Consider the following 24,128-nt stretch of genomic DNA (forward strand, 5'->3'; position numbering starts at 1 on the left):
ACAACACTGCATATACCTGGAGCCACTCAGGGGGAGTCTCAGCCACCTACACAATGCTGCATATACCAGGAACCATTTGAGGGGATTCTCAACCACCTACACAATGCTGCATATGCAGAGAACCACTCAGGGGAGTCTCAGCCCCCTACATAACACTGCATATGCCGGGAACCACTCGGGGGGAGTCTCAGCCACCTACACAATGCTGCATATGCCAGGAACCAGTTGGGGGAGTCTCAGCTACCTACACAATGCTGCATATGCTGGGAACCATTCAGTGGAGTCTCAGCCACCTACACAAACGCTGCATATGCCGGGAACCACTCAGGGGGGTCTCAGCCATCTATACAACACTGCCCATGCCGGGAACCACTCGGAGGAGCCTCAGCCACCTACAAAACACTGCATATGCCGGGAACCACTCGAGGGGAGTGTCAGCCAGCTACACAACACTGCACATGCTGGGAAACACTTGGGGGGAGTCTCAGCCACCTACATAATGCTACATATGCCGGGAACGACTTGGGGGAGTTTCAGCCACCCACACAACACTGCATATGCCAGGCGCCACTCGGGAGGAGTCTCAGCCCCCTACACAATGCTGCATATGCTGGGAACCAATTGGGGGAGTCTCAGCCATCTACACAACCCTGCATATGCCAGGAACCAGTTGGGGGAGTCTCAGCCACCTACACAATGCTGCATATGCCGAGAACCACTCAGGGGGTGTCTCAGCCACCTACAAATGCTTCATATGCCGGGAACCACTCAAAGGGAGTCTTAGCCAGCTACACAACACTGCATATGCCGGGAATCACTTGGGGGAGTCTCAACCACCTACACAACACTGCATATACCAGGAACCACTCGAGGGGATTTTCAACCACCTACACAATGCTGCATATGCAGGGAACCACTCAGGGGAGTCTCAGCCCCCTACACAATGCTGCATATGCTGGGAACCAATCGGGGGAGTCTCAGCCATCTACACAACCCTGCATATGCCAGGAACCAGTTGGGGGAGTCTCAGCCACCTACACAATGCTGCATATGCCGAGAACCACTCAGGGGGTGTCTCAGCCACCTACAAATGCTTCATATGCCGGGAACCACTCAAAGGGAGTCTTAGCCAGCTACACAACACTGCATATGCCGGGAATCACTTGGGGGAGTCTCAACCACCTACACAACACTGCATATACCAGGAACCACTCGAGGGGATTTTCAACCACCTACACAATGCTGCATATGCAGGGAACCACTCAGGGGAGTCTCAGCCCCCTACACAATGCTGCATATGCTGGGAACCAATCGGGGGAGTCTCAGCCATCTACACAACCCTGCATATGCCAGGAACCAGTTGGGGGAGTCTCAGCCACCTACACAATGCTGCATATGCCGAGAACCACTCAGGGGGTGTCTCAGCCACCTACAAATGCTTCATATGCCGGGAACCACTCAAAGGGAGTCTTAGCCAGCTACACAACACTGCATATGCCGGGAATCACTTGGGGGAGTCTCAACCACCTACACAACACTGCATATACCAGGAACCACTCGAGGGGATTTTCAACCACCTACACAATGCTGCATATGCAGGGAACCACTCAGGGGAGTCTCAGCCACCTACACAATGCTGCATATGCCGGGAACCACTTGTGGGAGTCTCAGTCACCTACACAATGCTGCATATGCCGGGAACCACTTGTGGGAGTCTCAGTCACCTACACAATGCTGCATATGCCAGGGACAACTCGGGGGAGTCTCAGCCACCTACACAACACTGCAAATGCCGGGAACCACTTTGGGGAGTCTCAGCCACCTACACAACGCTGCATATGCTGGGAACCACTTGGGCGAGTTTCAGTCACCCCAGTATAGCCCTTTTAACAGTAGCCAGATGTGCCCCCCGTCAAAGTCAGTCCCCCTCCCCATAACCAGATGTGCCCTAAGGATCATACAGCTGTGTCTCAAGATGCCTCTAGACGGCATCAAAGATATGAGACACAGCAATTGCCACACAGGAAGAATCCCCAATTGCTGCACCACTGACCTGTTGCTTGCACACTCCTCTTCACAAGCCAGAGGACACAGGTAGTCTTAAGCAGTGCACTTTGCACAAAACTTTGCAGGAGATGGGGGGCATGACCACAGCAGGGAGCCAGCTGGCAAGAAGAGGATCACTAGTGCACAATCATTACACTCCTGCTCCACTGACTCGCATATAAGCCGAGGGGGTTACTTTTCAGCTCATTTTATGTGCTGAAAAATTAGGCTCATACGCGAGTATATAAGGTACTTTTTTTTGCTGTAGTAGTCCTTTAAACACTGCACATTGTCTGACTGCTCTACTGATCCTCTCACGAGATTAGCTGCATGCTTATTTTAGGTGTGTGATTCAGACACTACTGATGCAAAAAAGATTAGCATGACTGCCAGGCAACAGGTATTGTTTAAAAGGAAATAAAGATGGCAGCCTCCATATGTCTCTCTCATCGGGTTCCTTTTAAAGGCAACCTGAATTGAGAGGAATATGGAGGCTGACATGTTTATTTCCTTTGAAATTATGCACTTTGCCTGGCTGTCCTGCTGATGCTCTGCCTCTAATACTTTAAGCCATGACCTGATCAAGCATGCAGATCAGGTGTCTGTGAAAAATCTGACAAGATTAACTGCATGCTTGTTTATCATTTATGCTGGGAACACACATTACGTTTTTTCAACCGATTTCACGTGCGATCAATAGTACGAATTGGATCGCTCCCAAAAATCGCCAGTAATGTTATCTTGATCTTTCTACACAGGTGTATGTTTTTTCGTCAGTTTTCACTATGTTCTCGATCGAAAATTGTATCGATCGTAAGTACTATGCACGGAACACACGGTACACTTTTTCAATCCGATTTCATTAGCTATCGTGAAGGGGTGGTGTCAAGGGAGGAGCGACTTCCGACCAGAAGTTCATTGTGAACAAAAGCAACATATTCCCGACCGGAAGTTCACTGAGAACATAAGGCCGCCCGTATGTGCGAACGCGTCATTCACCATTTGGAGAGAGTGTTGGAAAGCATGGCAAGTTCAGGAAGCAGTTCTGGAAGATTGGTTGGAAGCATGGCTATTTCGGAGGAGGACCATCAGCATGTCGGTATTGTCATTATGCTGATGTTAGCCGCTGTGAGAAGAGCTCAGAAAAACAACCGTCCATGAGGAGAGAGTGGGTTAAAACATGGCTGCAGAAGCGAAATGACCTGGACCACATGGGGCTGATACGTGAGTTGAGGGAGAACAACCCAGACGACTTCCGGAACTATATGAGGATGTCTGATTCCAACTTTGATTAGCTGCTGGAGAGAGTTCGACCGGGGATCACTAAGAAGGACACAGTTGTGCGGGCGGCCATTACAGCGGAGCAGAGTCTAGCAGTGACCTTAAGTTTCCTTGCGCCTGGCTGCTCCTATGCAGACCTTAAGTTCACAGCGGGCATATCTCCAAAGGCACTAGGACAAATTATACCTGAAACATGCCAGGCCATTGTCTCGGAGCTAATGCAAGAATATATTAAGGTATGTAGTTATGCGTTGATCCATGTACTTGATAAACCTTACGTATTCTTGTTGTAATATATTGTTTGGTAATATTTTGCTGCCAATGGTTGTATCCCAGCAAATGGTCACGTTGCGTATGTTGTGACGCTACTTTATCTATTGGTCTTTTACCGCCATGCCTTTATTCTCCCCCTCCTGAACAGGCAGCAATTAATATTAGTGGTAATAGTGAGGCAATATGTGTGTATTGCAACAAATATCAATGCAATTTCAGACTATATTTTCCTCTGTAGTTGAAAACTGTTTATAAAGCGATTTTGACCTTCATATTATGTTCCTTGCACGCATTGATATTTTTTTTCCGTTTCTATCTAGTTTCCCAAAATGTCGGAGGAATGGCAGGCTGTGGCCGCGGATTTCAACACGTGGAATTTCTCAAACTGTGGTGGTGCGCTGGATGGAAAACACGTGCGGATTAACCCACCAGCTAACAGTGGATCTTTTTTTTATAACTATAAAGGATTTTTCACCGTGGTAATGATGGTGCTTGCGAATGCGCGATATGAATTCCTGATGGTGGATTTGGGAAGGAATGGGAGAATATCTGATGGTGGAGTAATGAAGGGAACAAAGTTCTGTCGTCGCATGAGGGCCAACGAGCTGCATCTGCCCACCAATGCTCAGACTGTGGCCACTGGGGGAAAACCTCACCAAACCCTAACCACAGCGTGGTTTGGATAGGGACAAGCGGATCTACAATTATAGACTGTCCCGTGCGAGACTCTACTGACCAGAAAGATCAGCAGGACTGCCAGGCAACTAGTACCAGTGACAACCAGTAGCAACTAGTAGGAAATAAATATAGAAGCTTCCATTGGTCTCACACCTCAGGTTCATGGGCGTACCAATAGGAGATGCAGCCCATGCGCCCGCGGGGGGCCCGGGCCCCCCTCATGGCTGTTTTGGGGGGCTGGAGGGGTCGCAGCATGAGGGGGAAAGCTATGGCCACACTCGGCGGGGAGGGGGGAAGGTCCCCCCCTCCCTCACCTCAGGCTTTCCCCTCAGTGCTCCACTCCAGCTTCAATAGCTATACAAGTGCAGCGGAGCGGCGGGCAGCGGCAGGCAAACATACCTTCCTTGCGTTCCAGCGCGGACACTTCTCGCTCTAGTGACTGACGCGACTTCCTGTATAAAACAGGAAGTAGCGTCAGTCACTAGAGCGAGAAGCGTCCGGTCGCACAGAAGGTATGTTTGACTGCCGCTGCCCGCCGCACTTGTATAGCTATTGAAGCTGGAGGGGAGCATAGAGGGGAAAGCCTGAGGTGAGGGAGGGGGGGGGACCTTCCCCCCTCCCTGCCGAGTGTGGCCATAGCTTTCCCCTCATGCTGCGACCCCTCCAGCCCCCCAAAACAGCCACGAGCGGGCCCCGTGGGTAGGGTGGCCCTGGGGGGAGGGGGGCCCACTCACAATTTCTGCAGGGGGGCCCGGGGGCTCTTAGTTACGCCCCAGCTCAGGTTCCTTTTAAAGTAAACCAAAGACAAACACACGTAAAAGATTTATACAGGTTTCCTTCAGCCCCTTACGCATCGATCGCTCCCACGACGTCTTCCTCTGCCTTCTCCCAAAGTGTGGTGAGTCAGGGCGCACTGCGCATGCGCCTTTATGGCTGGGAGCACTCTACGCCAACTACTGTGCAGGCACAGAACGTTCCAGCCGTGGGAGCGAGACGAGGGGGGGCGTGCGCAGCCACAATGCGCATGCGCTGACTGACCTAACTTACGGGGCTTCTACCATGACCAGAAAGCGGAGGAAAATGGGAGCGATCGATGCATCTTTTAATATTTTATGTGTTTTCGTCTCTGGTACACGTTAAGCAATAATGCAGTCATTCAGAAGTTAAAGGAATACTGTAGGGGGGTCGGGAGAAAATGAGTTGAACTTACCCGGGGCTTCTAATGGTCCCCCACAGACATCCTGTGCCCGCGCAGCCACTCCCCAATGCTCCGGCCCCGCCTCTGGTTCACTTCTGGAATTTCTAACTTTAAAGACTGAAAACCTCTGCGCCTGCGTTGCCGTGTCCTCGCTTCCCCTGATGTCACCAGGAGCAAACTGCGCAGGCCCAGTATGGTCTGTGCCTGCGCCATGCACTCCTGGTGACATCAGGGGAAGTGAGGACACGGCAACGCAGGCACAGTGGTTTTCAGACTTTAAAGTCTGAAATTCCAGAAGCATCGGTGAGTGGCTGCGCGGGCACAAGATGTCTGCGGGGGACCATAAGAAGCCCCGGGCAACTTCAACTCATTTTCCCCCGACCCCCCTACAATATCCCTTTAAGCATACAATTTAGTGCAGTGCAATATACACACTCCATGTCCTACACAAATACAGTCATATATATCGTACAGATCCGTACATAAGACGTGAAAGAGTGTAAACTGTTAAAGAAAGAGTGATAGGTTTATTAATTTCATAACAACGCTGCTTGATATTGCCTACATATCCAGCCAGGCTGACAGCCTTTTATCTCCAGGCAGGAACGATCCTTTTCCTTCTCCTAGTGAGAAGAGCAATGCTTTGCATGGTAAAATGTAAAGTATGGATAACAAGTCCTAATAAACTGACAGAGGAATGCCACCAGTACTGTTCTCAGACGTACAATAGAAAGATCCAGCCCAGGATTTCCTATGAGTCTCCTTCTCCAGCATCTTTGATAGCAGTACGGCAAAGACGTAATGATTCTCTGCTGTGGCTGGATGGAGCTGTGCGAGTCCCTCATGCAGGGAGGAAGTCCTCCTCCGGTCACAGGTTCCGTCCTGCGAGCTGATCCACAGAGGAAGTAATCAGTGCTGAGGCGGCAGGCTGCGTGCAGTGAGTCTCATAGCCTATCCATACTCTTGGGTGTATTGTGTGCAATTCTGCTCGGCTAGTTGCTGCACTGATTACTAATGGGTTTGTGTTTACCCTGCTGTTATGTCACACTGTTTTCTCTTATATACCATTTTAGGTCATGCGCCTGGGATAACGTGTTGTAAAACTCCACCTCCCTACTCCTGATTTGTGAATAGACTAGTTTTTATATTCTTCAATTCCTGTAAATAGTGGAGACTGAACTTGACCAGGGATAATCAATTCCCAAGTGTAAATGACTGACTGAGATTGATTAAAGCTCGTTTGTAGTATTTTATTTTTTGAATAGTATTAGTATGTGAATGTTTATTTCTCTCTGTATTCCAACTAGAGGTGCTTTCTCTTTCGCTTTAGGACTTATGCTGAGAACACACAATACAATTTCCACTCCGATCGATGGGCAATATGACGGGAATTGTGTTGTGTGTACATGTGCAAACTGCTCCCGATTGATAAAGGGATACATTTTCCAATTAAAGTGGAATATAACCCTGCATTTCAACTTTGCTCTAAAATATTATTTACAGCATATTATATGCAAAAAGCATTTTTTTTACTAGACCAGCATTGGAAGGGTTAAACACAGAGGTTTAAAGTTCCGTGGAGAGATATGCAGAAGTTCAGATAGATACATTCTATTTAGTGAAATGTGACTATTGAGAAATGTTTACACACTCTTTGGCAGTCCTCCAAGCTCCTTCTCAGTCAGAGAGATGAGTCACATTCAACACTTAGATACATTTATGTAAACAAAATGTATCTCTTTTCAGCTTCGGATGTGTCTGCAGAAATCTAAAGGAACTTTAAAGCCCTGTGTAACCCTTCCAATGCTGGTCTAGTAAAAAAAGAAATATGCTGGTTGCATATAATATACTGTAAATAATGTTTTAGAGCAAAGTTGAAATGCAGGGTTATATTCCGCTTTAAACAGAGTAACCAAGCAGCTCAGGGTGACCCAAACTACTAGGAATGTATAGGGGGATAAAAGGAACCAAAAAGCCCTCCTACTAAAAAAGCAAAGCTTGGTGTAATTGCCTTCTTAAAACAGAAGGAAATTTGCAATAATTCAGTAACAGTTATAAGTGAACATTTGTGGTTACCCACAATGCACTACCACTATTATAATCAGGGCTGTGGAGTCGGTACAAAAATCATCCGACTCATCATTTTATGAAACCGCCGACTCCAGGTACCCAAAATTGCTCCGACTCCTCGACTCTGACTCCTAATGGTACCCGTACACGGTACAATAAAAACGTTCGATTTTCCCATTTTTTTTCAACCAAAACGATCAATTCTAATGAAAGTTGAAAAGAATCTTTTTTTCGATCGAAAAAAAAAAAAAATCAACTTTTTTGTTGTTTTTTTTAACCACTTGCCGACCGCACGCTTATACCGTCAGCTGCAGGCTGATTAATCAGGAAGCAGCCGCTCGCGCGAGCTGCTGCTTCCTGTCAATTCACGGCGGGGGGCTCCGTGAATAGCCTGCAGGCCGCCGATGGCGGCTCGCAGGCTAAATGTAAACACAAGCGGAAATAATCCGCTTTGTTTACATTGTACGGCGCTGCTGCTAAGGCAGATCGGCGATCCCCGGCCAATCAGCGGCCGGGGATCGCCACCATGTGACAGGGGACAGCCTGTCACTGGCTGCACAGGACGGATAGCGTCCTGTGCAGCCCGGTTCACCAGGGGGGGCCAGGTAGGAGAGGGAGGGGGAGGATTTCGCCGCGGAGGGGGGCTTTGAGGTGCCCCCCCGCAACACCCGGCAGGCAGGAGCGATCAGACACCCCCAGCACATCATCCCCCTAGTGGGGAAAAAAGGGGGGCGATCTGGTCGCTCTGCCTGCACCCTGATCTGTGCTGGGGGCTGCAGAGCCCACCCAGCACAGATCAGCTAAAACAGCGCTGGTCCTTAAGGGGGGGTAAAGGGTGGGTCCTCAAGTGGTTAATAAAATTTGATCGGACATGTTGGAAAAATCCTTACATTTGATCTAACTGAATAATCAAACTAAATTATCTAATAAAAAAAAAATGAAAAATTGTACCATGTATGGCCTCCTTAGTCTAATTTTTATGCCATATCCAAATGCTATGGATTTGGTTCAAAAATGATCCGACTCTGACGCTGACTCCTCAGTTAACTGAAACCACGACTCCGACTCCAGGTACCCAAAATTGCTCTGACTCCACAGCCCTGATTATAACTTTGCAAAATCGATCCCTTTATCGATCAGAAACTGATAGGACAGGTTGGAAATAATTGTTCGGTTCCTGTCGATCAGAAGTTGTATCCAGGGCTGAGGAGTAGGAGCAATTTTGGGTACCTGGAGTTGGTGGTTTCATAAACTGATTTTTTTGTATTGACTCCACAGCCCTGCATCGTGTGTTTAAGGCATAATGTTGGACTTGTCAAAGTTGTTACTCCCAGGAACTGTGTTAAATACTAGTGAGGTCCCGTTTTCACTTAGGCTGGCTTGCATTAAGGGCCGGTTCACATTACAAAACGCGGACGGCCACGCATGCGGAACGCAATGCGTACGAACGCACGCCATCTGCGTTTGTATGCGTTGCGTGGCTGATCCCATCACTGAAAAGTGAATGGGACAGCCGCGCGTTTTTGCAAAATCTGCGTGCAGCATGCGTTCCTGGACCGCACAGGTCCGGAACGCATGCAGTGTGAACATCAGACAGTGCACTCTATGCACTGTTTGATGTCGTGCGTGTCGAGCCACCCGCACGTGTTTCCAAAACGTGGCTGGAAACGTGTGCAGTCTGAACGGACTCTAAGGCCCATACACACGGCATACAAATGTCTGTACAGACACGAGTTAAGCGACGGTTTGTGCGACTATTTGTTCATGTGTAAGCTGCAAAAGACAAAGACTGTCTGCAGACACAGCCAGCAAATCTCTTGTGACAAACTGTCGCTTATTCTGTTGGTGTCTTACCGTGCTTACAAAAGTCTTCTACAGACAGCAGAGTCTCTACCATAGTACTACTACTATACGTAGTCTGTGGCAGACAGCTTCCGACGTGTCTTCACTCTTTCTGTTGTCACGTGTGTACAACTGTCACAAACTCGAATTGTCGATGTCGTAAATATGCTGTTGTCTCTTGTCTGTTTGTTGCTGCCTCACAACTACAAGTACAAATGTATGCCGTGTGTATGGGCCTTTTCTGAGATGCATGTCCTGACTGTGACTGATGCGAGTACACACCCCAATCGCTCTAGCCAAACCATGCACAGCTACCGAGAATCTCATGCATAATGCCAAAAAATGCAACTGACCATTTTTATTTCACATTCGTAAATTCAGATGCAGCCTATTAATTTACATGGGCTTTAATTCCCCATCAAAATTTGTATGCAGGAAACTGGATGGATTTTGCACAAATGGAAATTGGCCCTAAGGCTACTTACACACCAAGACGTTGCGTTTAGGGGACGTTATGGTCGCATAACGTACCGCTAACGCAACGTATATTGGTGTTGAAGTTGGAAGTCAGATTGAGCTGCGTTATGCAGCTCTCAAAGCAGCCGCTCCAGGTTAGTGATAGGAAGTCCGGATCTTTTTAAGGATTCGGATCATTTGAATCGGATCATTGAAAAGATCCGGATCTTTGAACCGAATCATTTGAATAATTTTACTAGGGAAGCAGACTGAGTGAAATGACTAGCAGGACAGGCCTTTCCCTGCACTGTACATTCTGTATGTTCCTGTTTCTTCCAGACAGACATCCACTGTGAACCAAATCTTTCATTGTGATGATCCGGATGATTCGACTCACAAAAAAGATCTGCATCAAATGAACGATTCGTTCATGATCCGGACAACACTACAGTCCTACCACGAGTCTCTGCAGTGCAGTGAATATTAATTAGCCATGTGGCTGGCCGCAGAGGAGGAGAGTAGACCTCCTCTTCCAACATTACTGAGCATGTGCAAGCAGTCTAACGCTGCTTAGCCCAGTATAACGTACAGCATGCAGCACTTTGTTTAAACATGCTGCGTTACTATATAACGCAAGGTGGGCACTGTGAACAGCACAATTGATTTTACAGTGCTGTGAGTTAGGCTGCGTTACTGGCTGCTTTAACGTCCCACTGTGAAACCAGCCTTAGAGATTCTATTGAATCCTCATGTTATTAAACTATTTAATTACTCACCCTCTTTCATTAAAGTAGCCCTGAATCAGGAAGAAAGAAATTAGTGGATGAAGCACATAGGGCTCTATTCATAAAACTTTACCGCAAGTTTTCCGCTCAAAACAGCTGACTTTCCCTACCATTTAGCAAAGTGGGCATTCATAAAGTCTGTTTCCGCATGAAAATCTGACATTCCTGTGCAGTGCGGGAAATTACCGCCTTGTGCGGAGATTATCACAACACATGTCACTGAAGGTTAATTCATAAAGATTAGAGCAGGCGGAATGTGTGCGGAGAAACCCCTCCGGCTGTTTAGATAAGGCGATAAGTCAGCCATAACAGGCAAGCTAATGGAGAGACAGACCTCCCAGGCAGCTGCAGTGAGAGGAGAGCAGACAAGGCATTCCGGAATACCAAGGCTGTGTTTTTTTTAACCCCTTGGGTACCTGTTTTCAAATAAATTTCACATTAGAAAGCCTGCATGTGTAACATTTATTGAAGTTCTTCTAAGCTGCAGCAATTAAATAGATTGTTTAGGAAGACTAATAGACAGATTCAGTGCAGATTCAGGAGGAGAGGCAGAAAAATGCACATGTAAAGGGATGAGACTGCCTCCTTTACACTAACGCTGTCTCTGCAGGAGAAAATGTATCAACTCAGCCAGCAAATGTAACAACTCAGCCAGCACCGATAGTTTAGTGCGGGAATTCCCCGACCTATTATCGCAAGTGTAAACATTTTTATGAACTAGCACACAAAAGTCTTAAATACCGATGCGGTGTTTTCCCTCCAAGATTTTTTTTTCCGCAAATGTTTTATGAATAGAGCCCATAGTAGGCTAGATTACCTCCTCTTTAGTATCCAGATGCTGCTCGTTTTCCCTAGGGTCCCTCCCATTTCCTGCACTAAGTCCTTTTCCCTCCCAAGACTTTGACACAGAGTGATTCTGAATTATGCATGCGCAATTTTCAAACTGCGCATGCATATTGAAAGAAAGTGCACATGGACTGTTAGCCTCTGGATAGTCCTGGATACTCCTGCAGTCCACTATTCCAACCTTTTTGACAATAGGTTGCACAAGTAGCTTTGTTCTATTGGATATGGATAGACTTTATGTGCTTGTCCACTATGGATATTCTCCATGGTTGGGAACATGGGCAGTGGGGCCTTGCACTACACCGATGGGCACACAGCCAGTACAAGATCCAGCGCCCAGTTACACCAGCATTGGGCCAAACAGACAGGGCAGCACTGGCCCAGCTACACCAGACAAGACAGGGCAGCACCAACCCAGCAACACTAGCACCAGGCAAGACCAACTGACAGGGTAAGACCAAAGCAGCCCATCTACAACGAACCAGCCTAGTCACACCAGCATCATGCTAGAGAGACGGTAGTAAATGGGACTGGTGATAGGGGGAACATTGCAGCAAGCCTGTAAGAAAATGTTACTTTAGTCAGATTTTAGCTAGGCAATACTAGTTGCCTGGCTATTCTGCTGATCCGTTGCCTCTAATACTTTTAGCCATATACCCTGAACAAGCATGACGAAGATCAGGGGTTTCTGACATTGTCAGTTCTGACAAGATTAGCAGCATGCTTGTTTCTGGGGTTGTTTAGACACTACTGCAGCCTAATAGATCAGCAGGGCTGCCAGGCAACTGCTATTGTTTAAAAGGAAATAAATATTGCAGCCTCCATATTCTTCTCACAATAGTTGTACTTTAAGTCCTAGACCCAGAACGAGGATGCAGATCAGGTTCTCTGACTAAGGTTGAAAAGAGGGCGTGTGTTATGCCAAGGGATTCAACAGACTTGGGAGACGGGGAAAAAACACTTATGGTGTAGGAGCCCCTTATGGTGTAGTATGTCAAGTGCTGATCATGTAAGGACAACTGTAGTGAGAAGAATATGGAGGCTGCCATATTTCCTTTTGAACAATACCAGTTGCCTGACATCCCTGCTGATCTATTTAGTAGTAGCTAAACAACCCCAGAAACAAGCATGCAGCTAATCTTGTCAGGTCTGACAATAATGTCAGGAACACCTGATCTGCTGCATGCTTGTTCAGGGTCTATGGCTAAAAGTATTAGAGGCGCAGGATAGCCAGGCAACTAGTATTGCTTAAAAGGCAATTGATATGGCAGCCTCTATATACCTCTCGTTACAGTTGTCCTTTAACGTATTGACATAGAGGATCAACAGGACAGGGAAGCATTGTTTAAAAGGAAATAAATATGGCAGCCTTGCCATCCCACAAACTATAGGTGGCCATACATTAGGCGCCTTGGCGGCCGATCGACTATCCGATTTGATTATAATAATCGAATCGGATAAAAATTGTTGCCACCAAGTACATGTCCAGCCGACAATTTTGGGGCCGAAATTGGTTGCATTGATCACGCACGCTGCAAGATGTTGGGTCGACTTGCTTGATTGGGTGCGCGGCAGGAATGGCGTGCAATTTTGAGACAAACGCAACAAAACCCCAGTCGCTGTTCCCCTAATGATAAATGTTGTTTCCCCCCCCCCTCTTCTGTGCCCCGTGCATGTAATACATTACCTTTCCGCTGCCTCCGCTTGTCCCCGCAGGCTCTGGGTGCACTCCACTTGCCATACACGTGCGCCCCACGTGGTTTCCTAGTAAGGGGCACGCATTTTGACGTCAGACATCATACACACGGCCTCGTTACTAGGCAACCTGTGGTGTTTGTGTATGGCGAGTGGAGTGCTCCCGGAGCCTGCAGGGAGCTAGCGGAGGCAGCGGAAAGGTAATGTATACATTGCACCTGGGCACAGGGGAAGTGGGGGGCGGGGGCGCACAGTATCACTAGAGGGGACAGCATTGGGGCGGCGATGCGGTTGTATGCGGTATCACAAGGGCAATTCCCAAGAGATTTCATGCAGAAATAGATTGGGAATCGGCCTGTGGTGTATGGGCAGCTGACAAATCTCTCTCATCAGATTCAATTAGTGAGAGATTTGTCTCTTGGTCAAATCTGCCCATAAATATTGCTCGATTTATGGCTACCTTTAAGGGGCACTATGGCGAAAAATTGTAAACTTTTAAATCTGTACAAACATATACAAATAAGAAGTACGTTGTTTCCAGAGTCAAATGAGCTATAAATTACTTTTCTCTTACGTTGCGGCCACTTACAGTAGGTAGTAGAAATCTGACAGAAGTTACAGGTTTTGGACTAGTCTATCTCTTTATGGGGGATTCTCAGGGATTTATGTATTTTCAAAAGCACTTAGTGAATGGCAGTTGCTCTGTCCAACTGCCAAAAAACTGTGTAGCGAGCAGGGAAGCTGGCCAGTGTCATTGTTTAAATCCTTTTAGGGTATATCTTTAAAAAGAATAAAAGCCTTGCTGAGAATCCCCTATGAAGAGATGGACTGTAACGATTGGTGTCAGCAACCAGAGAGAGAATCTGATTCCTGGCGATCTGCAGTATCCCCAAGAATACAGATATACCTGATTATTGGGGATCTGCAGAATCGCCAATAATCAAATATGTCTAACCTCTAGACACCTGAGTGATGTGAGTGTTTGGTGTAACAGTACAACTCTGAGCATAGATCACCAGGGACCCCGGTGGCCTGAGTGACTTGAGGAATACTCCCCTGACTGTGGGGAATATTCCTGTAGCCTGAGGACTCCCTAGAAGAGGGACCCAGGCTTGGTTGCAGGAAGGAAGAAACAGTCTCAGGAGCTCAACTGTGAAATATATGCACCAGGGAGTCAACCAGTTCACACCCGGATCCTTAAAGAGACTCTGTAACAAATTGTTTATCTTTATTTCTTCTATGCTATAAGTTCCTATGCCTTTTCTAATGTGGTCTGGCTTACTGCAGCTTTTCCTAATTGCACAGTAGCTGTGTTATCTCTGTTATATGATCTAATCTTCTCTCTATAGTCGGCACAGTCAGGCTGAGGCAGTCAGACTGGAATGTGCAGGGCTGCTTGTGATTAGCTAGAAGCTGTACACACCCCCTGCAGGCTCTGTGTGACTAACACACTCTGCTTAGCTGAGCCTATTAGAAGCTGGTTAGTTTGTTTGTAAACACTGCCTAAAACTGGCAATTACAAGCCAGGTTTGCAGCAGAGAATGGCAGAAACAGCACAGAGGGGACCAGGAGCACATAATGAATAGAATGGTATGCTTTTTATTGTAAGAATTTCAGAGTACAGATTCTCTTTAAGGGTGCAGCAATCCACATCAGTAAGTACAAAAATAACTGGGTCTCCACCTGGATGAATGCAGTTGTAGCATACATTTATTGCACCATAGTAGCAGAAAAACTGCTACTATGGTGCAATACATTTATGCTACAACTGCATTCATCCAGGTGGAGACCCAGTTATTTTTATACTTACTGATGTTGGTTGCAGGAAGCCCTGCTGCTAATATGAACAGGCTTGCCCTAACTAGGTGTGAGGGCCTATTCTCTATGCCCTGGAACCGGGCTAAGGTATAACATAGAAATGACACAGTATCCTAGGTGTGAGGTCCGTAGTCACAACACCCTGGAACTGGTCTAAAGCATACCATAGAACTGACACAGTATCCTAGTCTTGGGTGTGAGGTCCGTAGTCACAACACCCTGGAACTGGCCTAAAGCATAACATAGAATAACAATACAAGTAATCTGGCTCAGTGAGAATTCCCAGGTCCTCCTGGTTCTAACACACTGTAGGATCTGACTAAGGTCTGAGTGCTTCCACATAAGTGTTCGCAATGGCAGACAACCAGCAACTGACAAGCAAGCTATATATATAGTTGCAGGACTCTGTCGCCCCGCCCGAGCCACTCAGCCGATCAGGAGTCCAGCAGGAATCAGCTGATCGTCCTGATCAGCTGATCCATCTCCTGCTGGCATAAAGGTCTGACTTCTGGCTTGCGCGCGTAGTTCTCCATCCAGGTGCACTAACAGACCCAGCCACACCAGACGCACGCTGCTGCGTGCAAACCGCCGCATAGGACGCAGAAACAGCCGCCTTGCTGCCAGTACATGCGGCGGTCTTTCCGCAATCTATCATATTATCAGACGCATGGTGCTGCGTACAAACCGCCGCGCTGGACGTGGAGCCAGCCGCCTTGCTATCAGTACACACGGCGGCTTTTCTGCGTTTCCTCACATGGACTAGTCCAAAACCTACCGCTTCTGTCAGATTTCTACTACCTATTGTAAGTGACAGCAACATAGGAGAAAAGTAATTTATGGCTCATTTTACTCTGGAAAAAACATACTTCTTATTTCTCTATGTTTGCACATATTTTAAATTTTACAATTGTTTGCCATAGTGCCCCTTTAAAGGGTCACTTTCTGGGCCTTTGTAGTAATTTTTTAGATATTTGATACTGGATTTTTTTTCTTTTCTCTTAGATTTGTGAGCTGAGAATATGAGGTGTATGTTTGGGATAACCATATACTGGCACACGCATTTTTTAGAAGATGATTTGTCAATGGTGGTTGCAATGAAAAAATGATTAGAATCTGGGGAAACAAGCTTTGGATCACATGTCTGCTTGTAGCCTTTCTTTTTCTCTTGGTTACACGTCAGGTAAGTTGTTCAGTAATTTATATATAATTGTCACATGAAGCACTGCAAAACATTTAAAGGAAACCAGAGACTTCGAAAGTGTAATATTTTACACTTACCCGGGGCTTCCTCCAGCCCCATAAGCTTGTCTGAGTCCCTCGCCGTCCTCCCGCGGTCTGCCGTTCAGCCGCAATCAGCCCCGGTAACTAACTCAGTCGCGTCCATCCGGGTCTTCTGCGCATGTGCGGGACCTCCCAATGTTCACATCCCTTCCCTTGCCTATCCTTGGTGACCCTCACAGCGTGGAGGTCCATCTTACCAGCATTATAAAACAAGTGTGGTCCTTATAATTTTCACACCTATAACAAATGTAGCCACAAAACCGCCTAATCTGAAGGATGAACCCCTTTACTGGAGGTTAGTAGGTGGGGCCCTCTCACAGCTTAGTTGCAGGAGCTGCTCCCCTGTATTTTTGCCCCTCAGCATGTTGTACTGAGAAGAAGAAACTTGGCCAATCACAGCTAAAGTGATTTTCTCAACTGAGTCCCTTTGAATAGGTCTCCGAGTTTAGAAATGTTTGCTCACAGTTGTTAGACACTAGGAAAGTTATGTTTAGTTTTGGAGGGAAATGGCAACATTTTGGAGTTGGTAGCAGGTATTATAATATGGTCCAGAAAAGGGTGATATTAGCACAGTTTGATGTCGAACGTCTAAATTGCTGGTAACTAGAAGAGCATAGCTGGGGGAAATGTTTGAGGTCCTATGAATGCTCATTTATGACAGCTATAGTAATTTGAAACTTCAATAACAACTGCAATTAGGCAATCATTGTTTAGCTTTCCATGTGTGCTTTGATGGATGCTGTTAAAGCTATGACTTTTTTATATCAACTCTTTAATTTATCTTCAGGTTACCAAATATGTTTATACCTAACTCTGCCATTTAGATCTAAACTGTAGCACAGCACTCTGAATTTGTCTGATTTGTATTCATGCATAGGTGGTTGTTGAGCTTGGCAGATTTGAAAAACAGAAGCGAAAAGGCTACCCCATACATGATTTACCCCCGGAAAAGCAGTCTCATGAATTGTTGTCTGGCTTACAAGTAAATATCTTTCACCGAAGACTTGAACATGGATCAGGCAAATACCCCATCATGCTTTGGTGGTCTCCACTGACTGGAGAGAATGGAAGGCTGGGGAAGTGTGGAGAAAATTCTTGTTTTTTTACTATAAACAGAACATTCCTGCATCATCCAATGACCAAAGCTGTCCTGTTTTATGGTATGTTTTCTTTGCAAAATAGATTTCCATAAAAACAGCTGTTATTTGGTTTTGCAAATCTGTTAGACTGTTTCAGATTACTAAATCGGTGAGGTTGAAGCTGTGTTAAAAAAATTTAAAAATATTTTACATAAGTTCATGAAAATAATGCAGACCTTCAGAGTTTTAGAGGCTCAAAGCAGGATGAAACTCAAAATAAAAATCATAATAAAATGAATAAAACTGCTCTTGAAAATGTATGTAATCTGTTTTACACCGTAAAAGCATGATTCCAGCCTTTTTTCTAACTGTGATTCTCAAACCCTTTATGAACCTATGCCGAGTACGATCCTCCGTGCATTTTGGGAAAGTTTTTTTTTTTTTTTTTTTTTTTTTTTTTTTTCTTTTCTCTTCCTGTAGCTCCAGAGAAGCCACATACTTACGAAGCTTCCTCCAGCAGTTTTAAATTATGATCTACAGCTGCCTCCATCTCTGCTAGCACTCAGAAAGTCTGATTGATGCCAGAGATGGATGGAGGTGTAGATCATAGATAAAAACTCACAGAGGAGTCTTCGGCATCTCTCGGGCTGCAGGGGTGACAAAAAAATGCCCCAGAATTCACAGCAGCTCATTCTCTCCATAGGGTTTGTAAAGGACCTTGGAAGTCAAAGAGTTAGAAGTAAGGCTGGAATCATGGTTTATTACGGAAAATAAATATATAAATTTCTTGGCAATTCAGGGGTTTGTAGCCATTTGTCACTGTACAGCAATGTCTGGTCTTTAGGTCAGTGAGAGTAGATTGGTAGTTGGAAAATATCTTTCTCAGATACTGGTAGATGACAAAGGCAGTGCGAAAACTGCTTATGTCTAAGGTTCTGCTACTAAAGAAATAAATTATAGATGAGATGCCAATAAATCTGACTTGCATGCAAATATAGTGCAAATTTTATGCAGTGTGGAATTAGGCCTAAGGTGCACTTTCTCCTGATTTTCATTGGCCATTTCCAAGCTGCATAGAATTCACATTCAATTAGTATGTAAATTGGAATCAAGAACTCATTGCCCATCACTACTGATAAAATTCACTCAGAATTATTGAAAATATAGATATTGTGAAGATATCTAGTTGATGGACTTTTCTTATTATTTTTGCAAAAAAAATGCAATGACAGTTTGTAGAACGACAACTCAGATTACGATCTTCGTAACTTTGGACTGCGGGCACTAACTTTTATAATTAAATTAAACTGCTTGCAAGTATCAATGTTGATTGAACAGACCAGTTGAAAGAACAAAAGTACTGCCAAGTTGAATGCAAAAGTAGCCAAAGGGTGAACAACAACAGCTTGGGATCCACATTTTCATACTATACAGAAACTGAAGCCACACTGTGACACTGCACAGGGATACTAAAAGTCTCGGGAATATAAGCAACTGGGTTGACTGGGGGCCACACTGGCACATTGACTGGGGGCCACACTGTCACTGTAAAATTGACTGGGTCTGCACTGTGCCCCTGAAAGTAACTGCAACCACTGAAAGTGACCTGAGCTGCACTGGGACTTTGAAAGTCTGTGTCAACAAGTTAATGTAGCAGCCAGGGCTGTGGGGTCAGTACAAAAATCATCTGACTCCTCAGTTTATGAAACCTCTGACTCCAGGTACCCAAAATCGTTCTGAAGCCTCGACTCAGACTCCACAGCCCTTGCAAGGCTATGGAGTGGGTGCAAAAATTATACGACTCCAGGTACCTAAAATTTACTCTGACTCCACAGTCCTGGGAGCAGCGCTGTAGCCCTAAAAGCAACTGGGTCCACTGAAAACGACTGGGCCCATGCTGACAGAGACTGGTTACAGTGTGAGTGTTGGTCACTAACATATTGGATACTGTGACACAAACCCATCACTTCCCATCACTTTGACAACACCATTTCCACAGTGAAAGCATGGCGGTTACAGCTTCATGCTGTGGGTATGTTTTTAATTGGCAAGGATAGGAACACAGGTTGAAGGGTAAATATACAGAGCAGTTCTTAAGGAAAACCTGGTACATCTTATATTTAAGACTAAGATGAAGATTCATCTGCCTGCAGAACAATGACACGAAGCATCCTGCCAAAGCTAAATGGGGTGATTTAAAGAGAACCAGAGACGAAGCACCCTCATGTATTTTATTACATTTATCAGTGGGAACATGACAGTAAACACCTACCCTGCTTTTAGTTTCATTCTTATCTGCTTAATTAGTATATTATCAGCTGTGATAAGAATCCCCGACTGGCTCAGTCTAGAGGCCCATACACACGTCTGATTTTTGCGAACGACGGGTCGTTTGAACGTCTCATCATTCAGTCGTTCGCCCGCCAAATCGGGCGTGTGTACAGACTGTCGTTCGCGCGATAAGACTGAGTTTGAGCGATCCGCCGGGCGGATCGCTCAAACTCGGTCTTATCACGCGAACGACAGTCTGTACACACGCCCGATTTGGCGGGTGAACGACGGGACGTTCAAACGACCCGTCGTTCCCAAAAATCATGTATGGGCCTTAAGTTTGACCTGGAATCATTATAGCTGAGTCACTTTTTTGTGGAGTCTTTTCAAGCCCAAGCCTGCCACCTCCTGGCTCACATTTCCTGCTTTGCATACTAAGAGCTGTGATGACATGGGAGGGGCTGCTGCTGCTGAGAGAGAATCTCTGAAACAGACAAGTGTGGCTGCCTGCAATATGATCTGTGTGCACAATAATGATGATGACTGCAGTTTCATTCCTATGAGAGACACTTCCTACATGCAGCTGCACATCATACCAAAATGAAAGCACACAGATGAAAGACTGCAGCAGCCTTTCTCATATGGCCTAAATAGCAGCCTAGTCTCATATAGCCTAGACAGCACATCCAGAACAACTCATAACCCGGAAGCAGAAGGGATATGAGCCGGCGGCCATATTTGATTTTTCCTGGAGCAATATTGGATAAAACACAGTAAAAAAGGCACACCAGAGCGGCGAAATTATCAGGTAGAGCATTTATTCTTTACAAGCTATCGACTGATATGTTTATTTTGTGTGAAACGTTCATCTCTGGTTCCCTTTAAAAGGAAACCTTTAAATGTCTTAGCATGGCCTATTAAACAGGTGTCGAACTCCCGTCCTTGAGGGCCATATTCATGCCAGTGTTTAGCATGGACAGAGAAATGGAGAAATGTGTTCTCCTTGATTAACCACAACTTTCCTGTTTCAGTCCCATCAATTCATTTGAGCAGTGGCAAAAATTTGTGAGGACCTCTGCTTTTGAGGACTGGAGTTCAACGGCCACCAATCCAAAAGAGAATCTGTAGTATGACTTGACTATTGCTGTACACCAATGCAGTCCATGTAACATCATGAGGTATGAGCAGAAATCCCAGGGGCTAGCAGTGCTAAGCTAATAAATACTAATAAGCAGTGCTAAGCTAATAAACACCTACTCTAAGAGACTTGCATCTTTTATATCAGCACAAGGTAGCTCTACTAAATATGGACATCAAATATCTATGCAATCTCCTGGTTGTTGTGTTTTTTTGTTTTTGTTTTTTAAATTATTGTTTGTGTCACAGTAAAAATGTTTGCACTTTTAAATTGCTAGGCATGCTGTGTAAATTAAATGGTGCTAAACTGCCAACATTCCATTTTAATTCCAAGTCAAAAACGTTTGTCAAATCTGAATACACTATATGATTACTTTTGCAAGGTACTGTTTAGGCTTCTTTCACAGTGAGACGTTACAGGCGCACGTTAGTGCAGCCTGTAACGCTCCCCAACGCACAGCAATGTAACTGCAATGGGCTGTTCACAGTGCCCACGTTACGTTACATTGTAACGCTGTACGTCAATCTAAAGTGCAGTGTGCTACGGCGTTAGAGCGGCTTTGCCGCGTTAGCCTGCTTGCACAGGTGCAGTGATTAGCCACATGGCTAATTAATATTCACTGCACTGTGCTGACGTCACTGGCGGGACCAAGTGATGCGGAGTGTTCCGCTCACGTGGTCTCCACAAGCGCATGCGTACTATAGTACGCATCACGGACACATCAAAGAGCCGCTTAACTCTTTGTGAAAGTCCTCTGCCACCACCATGCGTTGCGTTAGGTGCACGTTATGCGACCTTAACGTAGCACCTAACGCAATGTCTTATTGTGAAAGAAGCCTAAACCTATCACAGGAAACATCTGTCCAGCACATGTATGCGTACAGTATTTAGTTGAACATTTATTCATATGTTTTGTAGCATATGGCAGTTTTACTACTTTTTTTTACTTCTTCTACCACCACGATCTACCTATTTGAACTGAAGTGACTTATACAGATTTTTCTGTGACTCAAGCCAAAGGGAATCATTTTAGGCATCTCCGTAAAGCTTTAGGCATCTTCAGTGGAAATATCATAATTGATCCAGCAAACTTGGACTGCATTCATTAAAATTGTCTCCTGTGAAGTTGTTTGCTTTGCTTAGTATATCTGATTGATGTTAGGTTTATAGTTAAATTGCCTATTAACGGTACTATCTCCCAATAGATCAGATAATGTTAATGGTAGCGATCGATTAGGAACGATCATTCCATAGATTTGTTCCATCGATTGGAATTATGTAAAGATTCTTTTAGTCTAATCAGATTGCTTATAATTTTTCCTCCGATGGTGGGCCATCGAAGGGTTCTCCTCCGATGGTTGATCGTTTTGAAAATTGTATTGTTAATGGGCACCTTTAGGCTGTAGACAGACTATGAGCCCTTTCTGAGTGCTTTTTAAAAAACGGGTTCATTGACTTGCATTAAAACTGCAATACAATCGTGGTAATCATGGTTAAATTGCTGCAATCATGTTTTTTAAAAAAAATCGTGATTTGTGGCAATTACAAATTATTACAATTATTCACTGTGCGAATTTGTGTATGTTTTCGCCTAAAATCAATATAAAAGCACACAGGCACTGACATGGTTAAATTTGCATACTTACAAACACATGTGAATTTTAACGTGTTTTTGCTTTAAAATTCGCATACAAATGCGTACGATTTTGCATCCGCATGCAAATTAGTTTTCACATTTTGCGCAACGGAATCGCACCGCACTAGTGGAAACTGACCCTTAGGCTTTTAAATGTAATAATGTGTGTTTTATTTCATTAAAAAAATGTATGTAGATGCAGTTTTACTATTTGGCCACAAAATGGCTACAGTCAAAAACATGTTTTTAGTCCTGGAAGCGCTTCCAGGAAGCATTTTCTTATTTATTTTATCAGAAAGACGGCGGCTTCTGATAAGAAGCCGTTGGTCTTTCTACCGGGGACTTAGATCAATGAATGGTAACTATGGCTAATGGGGGGCACGCACGGGCGTGCGTGGGCACACGCAGCAGTGCAACAGCAGCCGCCTGGACGTGGCAATCACGGCCAGGCGGCTTAAATAGTTAATGCAATCTTCTTAATCTTAGTTTCACCTCCGGTACACTTTAAGGAAAAAAGAAGGCATACTGAAGAATATAAAATTGCCTATATTTGCTTTCTCTAAATGTCTCTTTTTTGTCTTTTGTGGACTGTGTTTTGTTTTTAGGCACTGATTTCAACATAGACAGCTTGCCACTGCCACGTAAAGTATATCATGAGTGGGCATTATTCCATGAAGAATCACCAAAAAACAACTACAAACTCTTTCATCCACCAACCATTACTTTATTTAATCACACAGCAACATTCAGTCAATATTCCCATTTGCCTTTGACAAGCCAGTATCTAGAAGATCTACAGATGCTAACTTCACTTGAGTACTTTGTGCCTGTGGAAAGAAAGAATTTCCTAAGAAAGACACTTGCCCCTGTGGTATATGTACAGTCTGACTGTGATCCTCCATCAGATCGTGACACATACATTCAAGAACTGATGAAATACATTGCTGTTGATTCCTATGGAGAATGCTTGCATAACCGCGACCTTCCTGCGCAGGTCAATAACCCTTCTTTTATGGACCACACTCAATTCTACCACATACTGGCTCAGTATAAATTCATCCTGGCATTTGAAAATGCCGTTTGTGAGGATTACATAACAGAGAAATTGTGGAGGCCCCTTAAACTTGGATCTGTACCAATATATTATGGTGCCAAAAACGTTGAGGACTGGCTACCTGCTAACAAAAGTGCAATAACTGTGACTACGTTTTCTCATCCACGAGAACTTGCACAATATATAAAAGAGCTTGACAAAAATGACAGTTTATATATGGAATTTTTAGAGTGGAAATTAAAAGGTCATATCAGTAACACACACTTGGTCACTGCAATTAAAGAAAGAAAGTGGGGCGTACAGGACATAACACAAGACAATTACATTGATGCCTTTGAATGTATGGTGTGTACAAGAATCTGGGATAATATACATCGGAGAGAAAAGGTATGTATCACGGAGCAGTGCTTTTCAGCGCTGCTAGATTTGGGCGCAGCCAGCGCCGCCATAGACTGTAATGGTAATCAGTCTATAGCGGTGCTCAGTGAGTAATGTCGGCTCCGTCAGAAGACAAAGCCGAAGTTGATTAAAAAACACAATAATTCGGCTTCCAGCAATCGCTGCAAGCCGAATTATTTCATTCCCCCACTATCCATGGCGGCCTGGAGGGGGAATAGTAATTAAATCGGCCCGGACTTGTGCAAGAAGCAGGATCAGCCATATAACAGCTGGATCCTGCGC

General features: G+C 45.1%; 1 protein-coding gene across 2 annotated transcripts in view; it reads left to right on the top strand.

Annotated features, from left to right (window-relative positions):
* The first annotated feature begins 6,229 nt into the window (after window positions 1–6,229).
* The window catches only part of FUT10 (fucosyltransferase 10), a 32,379-nt gene continuing 14,480 nt past the window's right edge, over window positions 6,230–24,128 (top strand). The window contains exons 1-4 of one of the 2 annotated variants that reach the window (XM_068271153.1): window positions 6,230–6,413; window positions 15,991–16,168; window positions 17,147–17,429; window positions 22,999–23,834. In XM_068271153.1, coding sequence (XP_068127254.1) covers window positions 16,091–16,168; window positions 17,147–17,429; window positions 22,999–23,834 — 1,197 coding nt within the window. In that variant the 5' untranslated portion in view covers window positions 6,230–6,413; window positions 15,991–16,090. The other variant, XM_068271154.1, reaches the window with a different exon arrangement.

Source organism: Hyperolius riggenbachi, chromosome 1, assembly GCF_040937935.1.
Source record: "Hyperolius riggenbachi isolate aHypRig1 chromosome 1, aHypRig1.pri, whole genome shotgun sequence".
Classification (NCBI taxonomy): domain Eukaryota; kingdom Metazoa; phylum Chordata; class Amphibia; order Anura; family Hyperoliidae; genus Hyperolius; species Hyperolius riggenbachi.